Source organism: Erpetoichthys calabaricus, chromosome 8, assembly GCF_900747795.2.
Source record: "Erpetoichthys calabaricus chromosome 8, fErpCal1.3, whole genome shotgun sequence".
Lineage (NCBI taxonomy): Eukaryota > Metazoa > Chordata > Cladistia > Polypteriformes > Polypteridae > Erpetoichthys > Erpetoichthys calabaricus.
In genome coordinates, this window is record NC_041401.2 from 15813227 (window position 1) to 15830037 (window position 16811).

The 16811-nt window shown below is 38.0% G+C and overlaps 1 protein-coding gene across 2 annotated transcripts in view; it reads left to right on the top strand.

The window, feature by feature from the left end:
* Positions 1-16811, top strand: part of ola1 (Obg-like ATPase 1) — a 296977-nt gene that overhangs the window by 120283 nt on the left and 159883 nt on the right. Inside the window, exons 1-4 of one of the 2 annotated variants that reach the window (XM_028806276.2) lie at positions 923-1068; positions 1694-1791; positions 10766-10909; positions 13202-13329. In XM_028806276.2, coding sequence (XP_028662109.1) covers positions 1694-1791; positions 10766-10909; positions 13202-13329 — 370 coding nt within the window. In that variant the 5' untranslated portion in view covers positions 923-1068. Of the gene's footprint in view, positions 1-922; positions 1069-1693; positions 1792-10765; positions 10910-13201; positions 13330-16811 lie in introns of those variants that run through there. The other variant, XM_051930680.1, reaches the window with a different exon arrangement.

Consider the following 16811-nt stretch of genomic DNA (forward strand, 5'->3'; position numbering starts at 1 on the left):
GCTTTGCCCCGGACCCCCTAGCTGCAGGGGTCTCGGTATCAGTTTGCTTCGGGCCCGAAATTGTCTAGGGCCGGCTCTGGGAGCAGCTTCAGTGACGTGCTGTCACCGTCCTGCTCCACTGACAGACTGAGGAGATCGTTCCTCCCCCACACTATGCCACTCTTCAATACCACCCTAGGGGAGTCAGGGGGATAGAAGTTAACATTATTCAAAGTTATTGTCTGTCTGTATACCTGCATTGTTATCACTCATTAATTTAATATTTCCTTTATTATTATGCTGCTGCTGGAGTATGTGAATTTCCCCTTGGGATTAATAAAGGATAGAAGTTAACATTATTCAAAGTTATTGTCTGTCTGTATACCTGCATTGTTATCACTCATTAATTTAATATTTTCTTTATTAGTATGCTGCTGCTGGAGTATGTGAATTTCCCCTTGGGATTAATAAAGTATCTATCTATCTAATTTTATTCCTCTGCAGATACCCGCTGACGCAGACTTGCACTAAATTACTAATAGTGTTTACACAGTATTTTACATCGATATTAATATTTGGCTATTATAGGGGGAAAAACGAATGGAACGAAAACCCGTAGTTTAGAGCCCAGTTCAAGACTGATTCCTATCCGGCAATTAGTGCTGCTGGCCCCTAAAAGTGGGTTATTTTTATAAAAGCCTGTAGGAATTAAACTATCAAGGAGTACCGCAAACCTTTAGAAACATTTCCGTTACTACTTCTCATAGTCTTACAGCTCTCACGATTCACCCACGACAAGCAGCCAGACTTGTCGAGTTCAGTCAGAAGGAATTTTAACGTGCGCGTTCCCGTGACTCGTACGGGCTCTTTCTTCTACGTTTTCGGCGTTCAAACCTGAACCAATCAGCTGTCTTTAAGGGTGTACGTCACGTTTAGGGGCGGGAGTTAGCTTTCTTTTTCGGCTGCTTGCTTGAGGAAGTGTGGTGTGCAGTGCGTGCAGCTCTAAACAGTACTAGGCTTTCCTAGCCCCTTATTGGAAATAAATACATAGATAAACAAACAAACAAACCAAACCATCTGCACAATAAGGTGAATTTCCACTATTGTCCCCTTTTTTTTGGAGTGTTTTGCTGGGTGGGCGTTTTTTGTCATTCTCACAGCTTCTCTATCCCTTGATGTGTTTGCCGGCGCAGGGCTGGGGAAAATCGCTCGAGAAAAGCAGGCCTCGTTTTCACTGCTGCAACTTTTAATACTTTGCCATATGGAAAGAACGTTAGTTCTGTCTGCATTTCTGGGGTGACACCCATGCAGCAGCGAACACAGGATGATAGCGGTGTGTTTAAAAGGAAGCTTGGTTGAGAGTTAAACGATTCCTAATCTGGGGGAGGGGGTGAGTTGCAAAAATAGCCATGAGTTCTGTCAGCAGCTGATCGGATTGCAAGAAAGACATGCTTTATTTATATTACTGCAAATCGAAAGCAAGATTTTTTTTAAATAATGTAGATCTGTTCATTATACCTTCATTTACTGGATTTACTGTTAATGTGTTTTGTTTGATGTTGCTGTCAGTACAGATTGTTTATTGTTGTTTATAAAGTATTCCTTTGATAATGTCATGGCTCCAAAGAAGGTGCGTTGTTTCCAGGTTGGCAGTTAGGGATTGTTTTAGAATTTTATGCATACTTTATTCATAAACTTTTTTATGCCGTTGTAGATGCCTCCAAAGAAAGGTGAAGCACCCAAGCAGCCTCCCCTTATCGGACGATTCGGCACATCTTTGAAGATCGGGATCGTTGGCTTGCCTAATGTCGGGTATGTAAGATGTGAAACAAACTTGGCTAGTTAGTGTTTGCTTTTATCTTCGCCAGTAAGTGCTTCTTAGTAGGCTAAGCCGGAATTCGTTAGAAATTGATTTAATCCTTTCCTTTATGTTACCTGTCCAGGAGAGGTTTGACATGCAGAAGGTTGGATGAAATATTCCATTGCATGACACTAGGGAAAAACATCCACACCGCACTTTTAACAGTGAAAATAGCCAGCCAACTCCTCCTTGTGCATCAACAGTACACTACCATCCATCCGTCCATTTTCCTAACGTAACTGTGTACGGTCTCCGGGCAACTCAATCTTGCATGGAAATGCTTGTAATTGTGATTGCTATCATGTAATAATTCAGACTGTCACTCCCATCATTCACTGTAAGATGGCACAGATATACCAATACTTGACCTGTTAATTAGAAAGAGGATATTCTAAGGGTTAGTAACAGGGAGCATCTGCGATAGCTACCACAATAGTCTACTCAGAACTAAAGTCTACCTAATGTAATGCAAGAACCTTAAGGTAGTGTTGATGCCAAGTGCCACAATGGATGGATTTTCTGCTCTTTGAGGTGGTTCGCTATCCTTAAAAGGACTGTTGGCCTTTTGCTGCACTAGTTAGAAAAACATGTGCGACTATGCAGAGTTGCCGTTTTTATAGGCACTCCTGCTATTAGATGATGTAATGCCAGCTCATTCTTTTGGTGACTCATCCCTGGTTGATGTAACCTGTCCAGCGTCGTTGCAGTATTAACCTGGACTGATTCACCAAATTGGGCACACAATTCTTCCCACAAAACACAATTTGGAGTCATACGAGCATTTTTATCTTTTAAACTGAGCAGAAAAATGTTCAAAGTATCCTGAAGGGATAATTTACTCAATTACAACTTAAAGCATTACAAATAAAGCAGAGTTGCTATATAGTTATAGAGGTCTGCTGGAGTTCAGGAAGACCATAGATGTTGTCCAAGGATGTCAGCAAGCCCATGCTCAAAGCTATTTGCATTAGCACCAGCACTTGGCAGTTAGTCACCACAGACAGGAGTGCCTAGAAATAGAAGGTGATGAAAGGTCTCTCGAGGTATAAGACCAAAGTGTTGCAGAAAGCAGATGATAAGAGAGCACACAGGAAGTCTCATGCCCAAGATGTTAGAGCTCCCTCAGCATTTTGCTGTACACAGTGACACATAAGGCACGTTTACTCCGTGCCGTGTCGTGCCCAAGCATAATTATCCCCCCTACCTACTCCCCTGCTGGCCTACACTCAAACTGCACTTAACATTCTGGGCCCAGGGATGCTTTCTTCATCACCTTGCGACTTTGTGTAAATCCAAAACAAAATCTGAACATGGAGTGACAGCATGCATGTCAAAGTGATTTTACTTATTTTGTGGTTGTTTTGGAATCGTGTAGGGCAGATGACACTCTACCCTCTTACATATTTATTGAGTGTGCAGTGCAGCGATTTGTTGTTAATCGTGCTGCACGTACGAGAAGATTTTTATGGTGGCAAATAATGTTAAGGGTAAATTTGCAGCTTTTCCTGCCAACTACAATTCACATTCATGTGTAAGGTGAGAATAAAAACCTGTTTTTAACTCAGAAGATATTGAATGAAATGAGAATTGCACCATCTGACTTGTCGGATCATTGATGTCATGCCTGTTTTCCGTGCTTGGGCATGTTTAGTAATCACACTGTTCCCGAATGCTACTGAACTATGCTCGAGCCCACCTCTTCCAAGTGGGCCAGGACATGGACCAGTTGGCCCGGCATGGAGCGATCACACTAGTCAAACGAACTAGACTTTAGCTGGTTACATGCGGGTAAATATGCTCGGACACTGAACGAATTGCCAATGTGAGTACACCCTTACACTTCATAGCTACAGCAGACACAGATACAGTACAGTACAGATACAGTAATCCCTCGCTATATCGCGCTTCACTCTATCGCGGATTTTATATGTAAGCATATCTAAATATATAACGTGGATTTTTCGCTGCTTCGCGGGATTCTGCGGAAAATGGGTCTTTTTACTTCTGATACATGCTTCCTCAATTGGTTTGCCCAGTTGATTTCATACAAGGGACGCTATTGGTGGATGGCTGAGAAGCTACCCAATCAGAGCATGCAGTTAAGTTCCTGTGTGCTGATTGGCTCAGCGACGGAGCACAGAATTCGATTCTGCTGCATTAACCAGGAAGTCTCATCTCGTTCATTCAGCATCAACGTGCTCCTGCTACTGCTTCAGGGGCCATGCCCAAGCGCCAACGGAAGATGCTAACGATTTCCGAAAAGGTAAAAGTTTTGGATATGTTGAAGGAAGGGAACAGCTACACCACTGCAGGACGCCATTACGGCATCAATGAGTCCACGATTCTTTCTTATTTAAAAAGGAGGAAAAGAATATAAGATATATGGCCGCAGTGTCCTTTAACCAGGGCACAAAACGAGTTGTAAGTGGATGTACCCTAAGTTCTTGTCAATAAGCCGCGGCTTATCTAAGGAAAAAAGATGTGAAAATGAAAAAATAGAATATCGGCTTATACATAAATCCGGCTTATACATCCATCGCGGGGGTTGCGTTCCAGAGCCACCCGCGAAATAAGAATATCCGCGAAGTAGAAACCATATGTTTATATGGTTATTTTTATATTGTCATGCTTGGGTCACAGATTTGCGCAGAAACACAGGAGGTTGTAGAGAGACAGGAACGTTATTCAAACACTGCAAACAAACATTTGTCTCTTTCAAAAGTTTAAACTGTGCTCCATGACAAGACAGATGACAGTTCAGTCTCACAATTAAAAGAATGCAAACATATCTTCCTCTTCAAAGGAAGAAACAAATCAATATGTCTGTTTGGCTTTTAAGTATGCGAAGCACCGCGGCACAAAGCTGTTGAAGGCGGCAGCTCACACCCCCTCCGTCAGGAGCAGACAAAGTGAGACAGAGTTTGTTTTTCAGTCAAAAATCAATACGTGCCCTTCGAGCTTTTAAGTATGCGAAGCACTGTGCAGCATGTCTTTTCAGGAATCAGCTTTACAAAAGATAGCAACGTGAAGATAATCTTTCAGCATTTTTAGACGAGCGTCTGTATCGTCTAGGTGTGCAAACAGCCCCCCTGCTCAATCCCCATACGTCAGGATCACAGATAGTCAGCGCAAGATTGACAGAAAAGTAAGCAATCTAGCTTCTCAGCCATCTGCCAATAGCGTCCCTGGTATGAAATCAACTGGGCAAACCAACTGAGGAAGCATGTACCAGAAATTAAAAGACCCATTGTCCGCAGAAATCCGCGATATATATTTAAATATGCTTACATATAAAATCACAATTTAAATGACCGCTACGCGCTCGTGTTGACTCGGCGACGCCCAGAGCAGAAAGAACGCGCTCCGGCCGCTCCAACCGCGCCATGCGGGGAGTGAGAGAGACGGCAATATCTCACACTCTCTCCCCCCTTAAAGAAATTAAATGGGCGCGAGTGAGACCACTGACCTCCCTCCCTTCTATTAGTTATAGGTTATAGTATGTTCGGCTTATCCATGAGTCCGGCTTATCTATGATACGATTTTATTTTAAAAATTCGTATGATTTTTGGTCTCCGGCTAATACATGAGTCCGGCTTATAGACAAGAACTTAGGGTAATAAGGCGATAGTCAGGATGGAATCTGCTTTAGGGATTTGGATTGAAGACTGCCAGAAGAAGAACAACGGCGGTGCTACACAATCGCCTGAAGAGGCTCCTTTAGAAGAGCTGTAACGCTCTCCTTTGTTGTGCAGTAAAATTAAACTCATCGTTATCAGACAAGTCGTCGTGTCATTGTTGGTGAGTAACATAATTAATTTTCTACGTACAGTACTTATTACATGTACATAGTTTAGTATCACTGTACACACATTTTACTGTATACATTTTTTCTTGCATTGTACGTATTTATTGCTGGTGGCATGTCTGTCGTAATGGCTGTAACATATGTGATATCGGAGACGCTCGATATCTTTAAAATAATATTTAGGTTTTACTGTATATAAACAGTGTGTTTACATACATAATTTCAATGAATCTTACGTAATATCTAAGAGAATACAAAGGGTTTATGCTGTATAATTGTGCGGGAAATGTTTATAATAGTGTGGGAGAGTTTATAAGGGCTTTAAATATATAAAAATAACCATATGAACATATGGTTTTTACTTCGCGGATTTTCACCTTTTGCAGGGGGTTCTGGAACGCAACCCCCGCGATCGAGGAGGGATTACTGTACAAGCAGTCAGCTATGGGTTCAGATGGATGATCCCTTGGGATCTAAGCCTTCCTAGTGCTTCAGTGTCCATGTGCTCTGGGAATCATTGCTGAATTTTATTTTTCACTGTTTTCATACATGGGTCAAATAGCCCGGTTTGTGAGGTTAAGTTTAGGATTTGGATAAGGGTAGAATGTCTGATTTTGAACCGTGTGTCACGATAATAGAAAAGTACCAAAGATCGTTTTAGATTTCAAATTCCCATTAGATATTATTTTAATGTGAATTGTAATAGATATTGAAATGCACTTGCTGTATTTTGAGGTGTCCTTGTGTGTAATATCACAACTGTTTGATGCTCATAAAGTCTGTATATTGAAGACTGCATATATAGAAAACCAAAATTATTGTTAAACCACTATAAAATCAGAACAGCAGTAAAGCAAGTATGTGTTGGATGGCAGGGTATCACAGACAGTTACAACATTTGGTGTAAAATGAAAGAATTTATGAAGCATAAACTATTTACAGAAGTATTTGGTAGGAATGCCTCAAAGAAACCAGCCATCTTAAATCATGCTAGCTTGTTGTTAGGCAACATATAAAATACCTGATACGTATTGATACTATTTACTCTTTTCCAGTGTAGTGCTGTGTTGTTCAATTGTTTCTTTCCTCACTATAAGGAATATAGTAATTAAGAATATAGTAGTTACTTCACAGCTGCTCCTCTTTTGTTTTTATTTTTAGACACTAGCAACTAGTGTTATATAAGTTGACAGTCACGTTGTTTTATTCACTTACAAGCCAAATTACCATCGTTGAAAGTCAGAGAATGAGACAAGAGCTTAAAATTCTTCTCACTTACTATTTGGAACGGTTTAATCAATGTCATCCAATTGTGCCATGTGTCTTGAAGCTTGCAGGCAATATTAGGTTTTAAATTTAAAACAGTTTTACATGTAATCAGTAAAATGTAGTTAATAATAAAATGTTTTGAATCTAACAGAATGTTTATGTATACTATCACACTATTTATGAATGTGGTCCTTGTGGAAGAAAATGCTCTACATTTTGTTTTGGCAGAAGAGACAAGGAATCTTTTATTGACCAAAAAAAAAAAGAACTTAAAAAATATTAATAATGTACCAGCTTAAACTAAAGCAGAGCTGTTCTCATTTTTTTATTGTGTAAGTATATTTACAAATTGTACACCGTGAGTTCTAATTAATTACAAACTGATTACTTAAACTCAATACTGTAGTAACACAGATATACCTGTATTTGGTTATATAATTCATAGTTGGTCCTATCAACTTATACAGTAAACATAAATATTAAACAAAGCATTATGAAGATATGTGCAATTATGAAACATAGTCTTTGTTCCAAGGACTTTTTATTTACTCCCCTCAATCCTTAGCATAACAACTAGAAATAAAAAAAAATCACAGAGAGCCATATCAAAAGGTCAAAGCATAGCACTGTGTAACAATGAAACGAAGACTTCAGTATGCATGCTGTATAGTGCCATCATTATAGTAATTATGAACAAAACAAAATGTATACGTTTTCAGCCAGTTTCCACATTATTTTATATGAATAGTAAATTACCAACATAGTAAATAGTAACATTACCAAAAACTTGTGTTTTTATTTTTTTTAAGTTTAACTGCCTAAAACTATTATAGACATGTTTCTGAAAATAATGTTCATTGTACAGGTGTTTGAGAAACATTGTTATTAATATCTTCCTTGGTTAAATGTGTTCCTTTTTTATAAAACATATATTGACACAAGTGCTAATGACTTTCAAGTTTATCAGCATACTTTCACTTCTTTTATCGGATATAGCTGTTCACCTTGTCTTCTGTTGCTAGAAACGTGTTAGCTTGCTGAGATTACTTGATGAAGACAAGAAATAGAATAAACAGAAAGATAATGTTTTTTCCTGTGCCCTCTTCCGCATAACTTTGCGTGGCTCAAACTATCTTGCTGTATGTGTACCTGCAGCTTTCCTCCTGTGACTCTTCTTGATACCCTTGTGTATCTCAAAGTTTCTGGCCTGATGGCTCCTCTCACGATTGCGTTCCCTTAATGTCTACTTCATAGACTCCTCCTGCTGTCCACTTTTTTGACTACCACCAATGGTAGATGGGCTCACTTTACCCGCTGTGAAAATTAGGGATGTATGATGCATATTGTTTACCATAGTATCTTAGTTTTTTGCTTTGAACGACGTGTGAGACAACATTATTGAGTCACTCGCTTTGCGAAAAACAAAATCACACCTGTGTGCATGAAACAGAAAGAGTGAGAGCACTCGAACGAGAATGAACCTGAAAGGAAGCAGAACGAATCTGTTGCTATCCAATTATAACGTCATGACATGTGACACAACCTTTTATTAGTTTGTGAACATAATCATAAAAGTAAATACAGTTGGCCCTTGTGGTTCATGGGTTTGTGATTCTCAGATCTGCCAGTTCGCATGCCTAGCAATAATTAAATGGAAATTATTTTGCGAGTTTTGCGACCTATTGCAGAAAACTGCAGACAGTGTTGTTGCAGTGCTACTTAAATGGACTGCAAATCCCAGCAACCCCAGGAGGACTGTGTCATTGGGCAGCTTCAGTGGTTGCCACAAGGGCTGCTGTATGAAACAAGATGAGGGTGCTGCTTTTAAAAAGGAGCTATAAGAAGTTGTCAGGTCAATCGTCTGGTGTCTTTTTGTTACAATGCCTTACTGCCCAATTGGTTACCCCCATTGGATTAAAATTTTCTCTAGATTTATGTTCTTGTCCAGTGCCTGCTTGTTCATTTGATTTCATCAGGGTTGGAAAATGTCTTTGTCTGGGGAATGGGGAGCACTTCTACAACTTCAACAAATATTGCCTTAAATCAGCATCATGGTATAGCAAAACTTTGTGTATCTTTCAGGAAGCTGTTCACAGAGGATTTCATTCCATTAATACATTGCCATCACCTGCATCTGCAAAACTGGACTGTTTGTGAGCATTTATGGTTTTGTTCTTAGTGTTGGACTTCTTTTGTACCTGTAATATTAATAATTTTTTTGTTTGCACCACAAGTAAGGTGCATTTTGTAAAAAGTTACAGTTCATTCAAGAGCTTTAAAAGATTTTAAAGACAACACGCATCTTTGTGTTGAAGGTCAACCTTACACAAGTCATTTGCTTGCTCAGTGATCGTTCTAGCTCATGTTTCTGAAATCTTGTTGCATTTTATTTAGTGCAATAAACTTAACATATACAGTAATCAGGGTCTCAAACGTATTTGAAGATTCTCGCATTCGTCTAGGTTCTTTACACCTAATCCCATGAACTACAAGGGATAACTGCAAATGCAACCTTAAATTTAAGCAACATATATGCATAGATGCGCTGTAGATTTTGGCAATCTTACTTGGGCACACATCTTAACACAATATGAACCACTTCTGTAGGAAGGGAGAACGACACCACAGGAGTGTGTTTTGTGACTTGCGCAAAAGTGTCTGCTTACTGATGCAAAGACAAATATGACACTGCCTTATACAGTACCTGATATGCTGGTGCACCCGTCTTAACAAGAACGAGTTAGTAAAATACATTAGACTTTTAAAAAACACATTTTTGAGGGATGCAGAATATCATCCACATATTGATCTTGACAAAGTCATAGAAAATATCGCGATGTTGTTTTTTTTGTCAATATCACACACCTTTAGTGAAAATATAATTTGTTTTCTCATGAATACTCCCTATCTTTGAAGAAAGCTCAGGTCACACCTCGTTAATAGATAGATAGATAGATAGATAGATACTTTATTAATCCCAATGGGAAATTCACAGATCAATAAATAAAAATAAAAGTAGAAAAGTACACATACACATACAGTCATACACGGAGCTGCTGAGAAGGCTGCCACTCTCGGCGGCGCCGGATGTGTTCGATGATATATATTTATACCATATTTATAATATATATATTTATATCATATTTATATTATATATATTCGGTGATAATATTTAGAGGCCCAGTGTTGCTCGGCAAGTTATTTGCTTTCTTGTTGTTTGACATGCTGTGTTTTAACTCCTTTTTTAAAAATAAAAAAAAAAAATGGTTACAATCTGGAATTGAACTTTGCATCCGCCAAATTATCGTGTCATCATGCTACCAGCATGCTACCAAAGCCAAACTGACCAATCAAAAAGCTCAATTTATTATATAGTACATTCAGTATTCAGGTATTAAGTCCTCAGATACCAACCTCTCTGGGCCATTACCCAAACTGAGGTGGCGGTTCCTGAACGATGATAAAGTCACGTGTGCTCTGTTTTTGTCCTTAAGCATCAATAAGGAATTAGTCAATATTACTGGTGTTTGTTTGAATGGATTTATTGATTATGCTTTTCATTATTCACTTTACCCCAGGAGTTCTGGCAATATAGCAAAGTTCAAAAAAGAAAGTACTTCTTAAGAAAACTGTTTTCTATGAAATATTTGCAAAATCCTGCTTATATCATATTAAGCATTTTTTCAACTTACAGATATAATTTTTCAAATTTTTATAAAGCTAATTTGTAGTGAGCAGAGTTGTTGTCAGGCTTAAATTAATATACTCTTATCAAAATGTCATTTTTTATGATTTAAAATTATTTAATTTCTTTCTACTGAAGTAAAATTAATTTTGCTATTTTTTTTTAGGAAATCAACATTTTTCAATGTTCTGACAAGCAGCCAAGCTGATGCTGAAAATTTCCCCTTCTGCACAATCAACCCTAATGAGAGCAGAGTTCCCATTCCAGATGAAAGATGGGAATTTCTCTGTCAGTACCACAAACCTGCCAGGTAAAGAAATGTGACAACTCTAACTTGTAGACTTAAGTTTATTGCAAAGCAGTGTATAGTAAGCTGTCTTTAGTTCTTGTTTACTGAACAGCAATACTACCTTAATTTAGTCATGTTTATTCTGATTTTGGGATATAATAACTATATGTATATTAAATTAGGAGTGAATGAAATGCCTGTGCTTTCCTTTTTTGGAATGAATAGATAAATAGATAATATGCTTATCCAAAGATATAGTTAGAGCTAATGATTCATAGACAGCATTAGAACAGATTATTTCTGCTTTGGGAAGCATGAGAATGCATTAGTTGAGCATTGCTGTTTTCTGTTTCGAAACAAGTAAACACAAATATTTTTGCATGTGGCTAGTTTGCTCATATTGAGACCTTTGTGCATGTGCTGCTAAGGTTGTTAGACCTGCTGGTGGGAGCCTTGAACTCCTGGTAATGTTACCCTTATCAAATTCATCGAAGGATAAGGGCCAGATAAAGAGTCATTTAAAAATAGACTCCCGTGATGGCTGACATTAAAACTGAAAACCCTTATTTAGAGGTGATTTTTGAGTGAATCTACTGGTTGTCAAAAGGTCAGGATTAATTGCAGGAGCACAATTAAGATCTGAAGGTCCAAAACACACAATCTCTGTTTTTTTGTCATTTAAACTAAGAAAATTTAGTGACATCCATATTTTAATGTCTTACAGACATTCTAATAAAGTTTTAGGAGAATTTGTTTTGCTCTGTTTTAAAAGAAGATATATCTGTGTATCATCTGCATAGCAATGGAAAGAAATTTTGTGTTTTTTTTTAAAATAGATCCTAAGGGCAACATGTACAGTGTAAAAAAGATTAGGCCTTAGAGTATATCCTTGAGAGTCCCGAAAGGTGATAGGGGCCACGGAGGAGGAGAGATTGCTCAGCCTTACTGAAAAACTTCTGCCTGTGAGGTATGACCTGAACCATTCCAAAGCAGGTCCTTGTATACCCACATACTACTAAAGGTGAGCGATAAGGATGTCATGGTCAACTCTTATCAAATGCTGCAGTTTGATCTAACAGCAACAAGGCAGCATTATCCCAAGAGTCACTTATTAATAGGAGAACATTTAGAACCCTTAAAAGTGCAGATTCTGTGCTGTGGTGCATCTTAAAACCAGACTGTAATACTTAAAAAATGACATTTTCATTTAAAAGGGTTTGCAGCTGTAGAAAGATAACCTTCTTCAGAATTTTAGAAAGAAAGGTGAACTTGGTGATGGGTCTGAAGTTTGAAAAGTCTAATATATAATATCAATATGATATAAGCCACCATAACACTAAACATACCTGCAACATAGTACGAGTGGCATTCAATAATTTGTCTATCTGAGTTTGAAAGAAAGTAGCAAGCATGTTGAGCCAAGTCTGGGTGTGTTGTGACGTGTCTCAAGGTTACTCATGAACAGTTGTGGCTCAGTGCGAGTCTAACATTCCAACAGACAGGATGTCAGCAGAGTCCTTGTGCAAATCAAGTAAGCTTCTTCACAATAATGTTCCGGTTCACATGTCACGTACATCGTAGGCTGCCATCAGAGAATGTGGCTTCCAGCAGCTGAACCACCACCCCCTACGGTCCTGACCTGGCTCCCTCAGATTATTTCCTGTTACGAGTTTTGAAGAAATCTCTCCATGGACAGCAGTTTTTAAGTGATGAAGACGTCAAGGCAGCTGTGATGTCCTGGTTTGAAGGTCATTTTCAAAAGGGGTTAATGTCAAGTGTATGGAGCTATATTGAAAAATAAAACAAAAAAAAACTCTTTTCTTTCTTACTGAGGTAGATATATTTATTGAATGCCCCTCTTACCTAAATATAAAAATAAAATAGTTTACATACTCTGTATCATATGACAGAAAAATAGAGATGGCAAGGCATGCTTTGTTCAGATCAAAATTTGATCATAGAATGTCACTTTATAGCCACAGAATATACATTTTCTTGCCTTGATTTCAATTTAGTAATGTGACAGCATTGCAGTATGTACTTTTCTCTTATTTTTAATATAAAAGCAGCACAGAAAAATCAGCCATGTATAAACTGACTGAATGATTGCAATTTAAAAGCAGACATGTACTGATTTTAGTCTTTGGGCAGCTGATTAGTTTATGTCTAATAAAAACTAACATTTACTGAAGTTAAAACCATGATCACTGAAAGGTAGCAACACTGAACTGAAACATGATTATATTTGTTTTTTCAAATGGTTAACTAAATATTAGAAGTTCTTTACATTGTTTAATATTTTATTTTTTGTAGCAAGATTCCAGCCTTTCTGAATGTGGTGGATATAGCTGGTCTCGTCAAAGGAGCCCATTGTGGTCAAGGTCTTGGAAATGCCTTTCTGTCCCACATCAGTGCCTGTGATGCAATTTTCCACCTAACACGTTAGTAAACTTTTTATGTATTTTTTTATTTTTAACTACAGAGTATCATAATTGGTGAACTGTGAGATTGTCATACAGACAACATTCATCTCACAGTTTCCCTCACATTTATCTCTGTAAGAAATATATGTTCAGAAATCTTTTCAATATTGGTAGTGGCACATGATTAATTGTACAATTGTGACTAATCATGATGAGACTGTTACTGATGTTTGTGAGCCCATATGGAACATGTATAATTGCACATGCTGTCAAATAGATGAATGTGTGCCCATCAACAGAGACTTACGTAATATGTTAAGTGTATAGTGGAGCGTATATAGTTAAATACAGGTAAAATTCCGTTACAACGAACTGCCTGGGACCTAAAGCTATTTTGTTGTAATGAGATTCTTTATTTGTTGCTATAGTGCTTTCTTTAACTTGCGTCCAGGTGTTTGTAATCATTTCAATAGCTTCTTTCTTGTTAATTTTAATCTCCTCCTGTCTACAAGTTATGCTGATGAGAATTTTTCTCAGCATTTTCTTGCGATAATGCACTTTCAGGGTGTGAATGATGTCCAAACCCAGTGGCTGAAGCACTGCTATGCAATTAGGTAGGAGGAATTCAACGCGAACATTATCTACATGCGGAAGCATGTTGTGGGCAGCACAGTTATCAATCAGAAGCCGAATCAACCTTTTCTTCTTCTTCATATTGTGAGGTTTCTGAACTGTTTTGGGACCCACAACGGGAACGTCACGCTGAAGTGCATCCCGAAGCCTGATTGCCGCGTCTGTGGAAAATTGTTTGTCCGTTGCCGGGGCAGGGCAACAGCAGACTCACAGCGCTGTGGTGAAGCGCCACAGAAGCGAATCCTAAAAGATCATGGGTGCGCTATAAGTCCCTGTCTTACAACCCCAAAACATGAGGCTGAGTCTCAGTACTTTAGCAAAACCAGCTTTATTCAGCTTGAAACAGTAACAGCACGGTTATTTACTGTAGCAGGATCTGCCACTCTCGAATAAACAGACACAGCAGTCAGACAGGGTTGTGACCAGGTTAGTGGCCAAGTAATACTGTTTTCTGCATTTACAATGTTCCTTGCCTCACCCATCGAGATCTTTTCTGTTTGCTTCAGTGGTGAGCCGCATCAGAGCTGTGAGCCAGCTGTTGCCCCGGCAACAGATAAACAGTCTTCCACAGATGTGGTGATCGCACCTCGGGACGCTTTTCGCTGTGTTGTCCGGTTAGGGGAGGTCCCAACAGAGTTTAGAAACCTCACATTTTCTTGAATGAGTGCCGCATTAATAGGAATGTTTCTTGAACGAGCATCACTGAACCACATAAAAACTGCGTTTTCGGCGTCTTAAAATGAAGCAATTCGCATACATTTGCAACCCAAGATTTTTCTTCTTTTTTTGCTTGGTCTTTCAAGAAAGTTGACAGTGTCAATGGCGAAATTCCAAATTCACTGGCAACGTCGTTTTTCTTTTTGCCGCAATTGAGAGCTGCAAAATTTAGTTTTTTTTTTTCTAATATGAACTATCGTTTTTTCGTGTCTGCCGTTTCTATAGGAGGGTGACAATGAGTTAAATTCTAATGGATGTTTTTCAAATGTTGATGAACAATAAGCAAACGGTATCTCTGACAACCACCAAAAACAAAAACAGCAAAATGAACAGTACGAGGAAAGTTTGAAGAAAGAATTACAATGTTTCTGTTTGGGGATCGTTGTGCACAACTGAGCCGCGACCACAGAACTAACTGCTCTGTGGATGATTCATTCAGGCATTTCATTTAGTTTCATTTCAAGGTCACTTCATTGTAATGAAAGTATCTGCTCAATGTACTTCATAGTAACGAGATTTCTATAGACTCGTGTCATATCGGGAAACTGTCGGGACCATAAAAATACTTCATTGTAATGAAAATTTCGTTGTAAAGATATTCGTTGTAACAGAATTTTACCTGTATATCAGTATGCAATGTGCAAGTTTTCTTTGTCGTAAAACTTGTGGATTTCACTAGACAAGTGATTCATGAAACAAGTTGGTCCTGTCTTTGAGGGAAGAATGGACAAGAGGACCTATTCCAGGTTCTCACAATCCTCAAGGGTGAAGATAATATTAATCTACCTAAATTCTTTTCGTGAAATCATATTCGCTAACATAGTATTTCTATTTTAAAGAAAGTGCATCTATGTTGAAAACCATTAAATATGTTTTAGCACACTCTGCAGTTTTCTGATTGAAAGGCATTTCCTGAAAAAATTACGTTGGAATAACTAAATCTGTTAGGTAACCTAACAAGCCTGATAGAATGAAATACAGTAGCTTCTGTAGTTTATTTTTAGTTTCTTGCATTTCTGGAAAGTGTAAAAAGCTTAAAGAGAAAGAGGGCAGTAAATAGTACAGTGGCATGACCTTTGTGTGGATTTTTTGTAGTTACTTTAGTTTCCAGCTTCATATCACAAATCCCCTTGGGATTGATTGTTGTCAATCTGAAGGCTGTACGATTTTACTGAAGTGCATAATGAATGGCAAAACTTTGGTCTACCATGTTTCCATGTTTTTTTTTTATATTCATGTTTAATTTGATAATTCTTGCATTTATTTTTGGCATATACTGTACAGTATATTAATAAATGCTTCTTTTGTGTAATATTAGCAATATATGCAGTGCCTAGGTGTGGTGGCATTGTTGACTTGTTAAAGCCTTGTGTTGGCCACATGACTCTAATGATAAGGGTCAAAGTGAAGTTTGTATTGTGCAGGACTGGCTCTGAGCACCTGGGCTGTGTTCAATCAGTTGACATTAGCTTTCACTATAATTTGGGACAGTTATCTTTTCATACAGTGCCATCTGTTGAGTTAAATAAGTTTAAAAAATGTTTGTCCACAGGTACCTTTCATTAATAACAGATTTTATTTGAGGACCTAAAATTATTAAGTGTTAGACAATAACAGAGGAAATCAGGAAGGGGGCAAATACTGTTTTGGCAATGTATTTAACCAGAGCAGCTTGGTTTTGACTGAGTTATTATTTTTGTATCTTATGTTCTTACCCTTATGTAGACCATTACATAGAAAGTAAATCCATTGTACATGTGAGTTCAGTCCACTTACCTGTTGCAAGGGGAGTTATAATTCTTGTGTCAGAGAAAGAATTGTTCCAAGAAATATTTTTTTTTCTCTGCTAAGTCTGTCTGTATTAACTATGGCTGTTGTTTCAATGCTGGGGTATTAACAATTTATTATGAAACATGAGCTTATATACCTGGATGACATGCTAAGGCTGCTGTATACAAAATTGCATAGTGATTTCAGTTAAGCAAATTATTGGTTCTTGTTGCAGTTATTTTTTTTTTCTTTAATAATATTGTATCTGATATAAGTAACACTGAAGTGAAGCATGATTATATTTGTTTTCAAATGGTTAACTAAATATTAGAAGTGCACTTACTTATATTAGAAGTGCACCACGTGTCAGGCATGTCTGT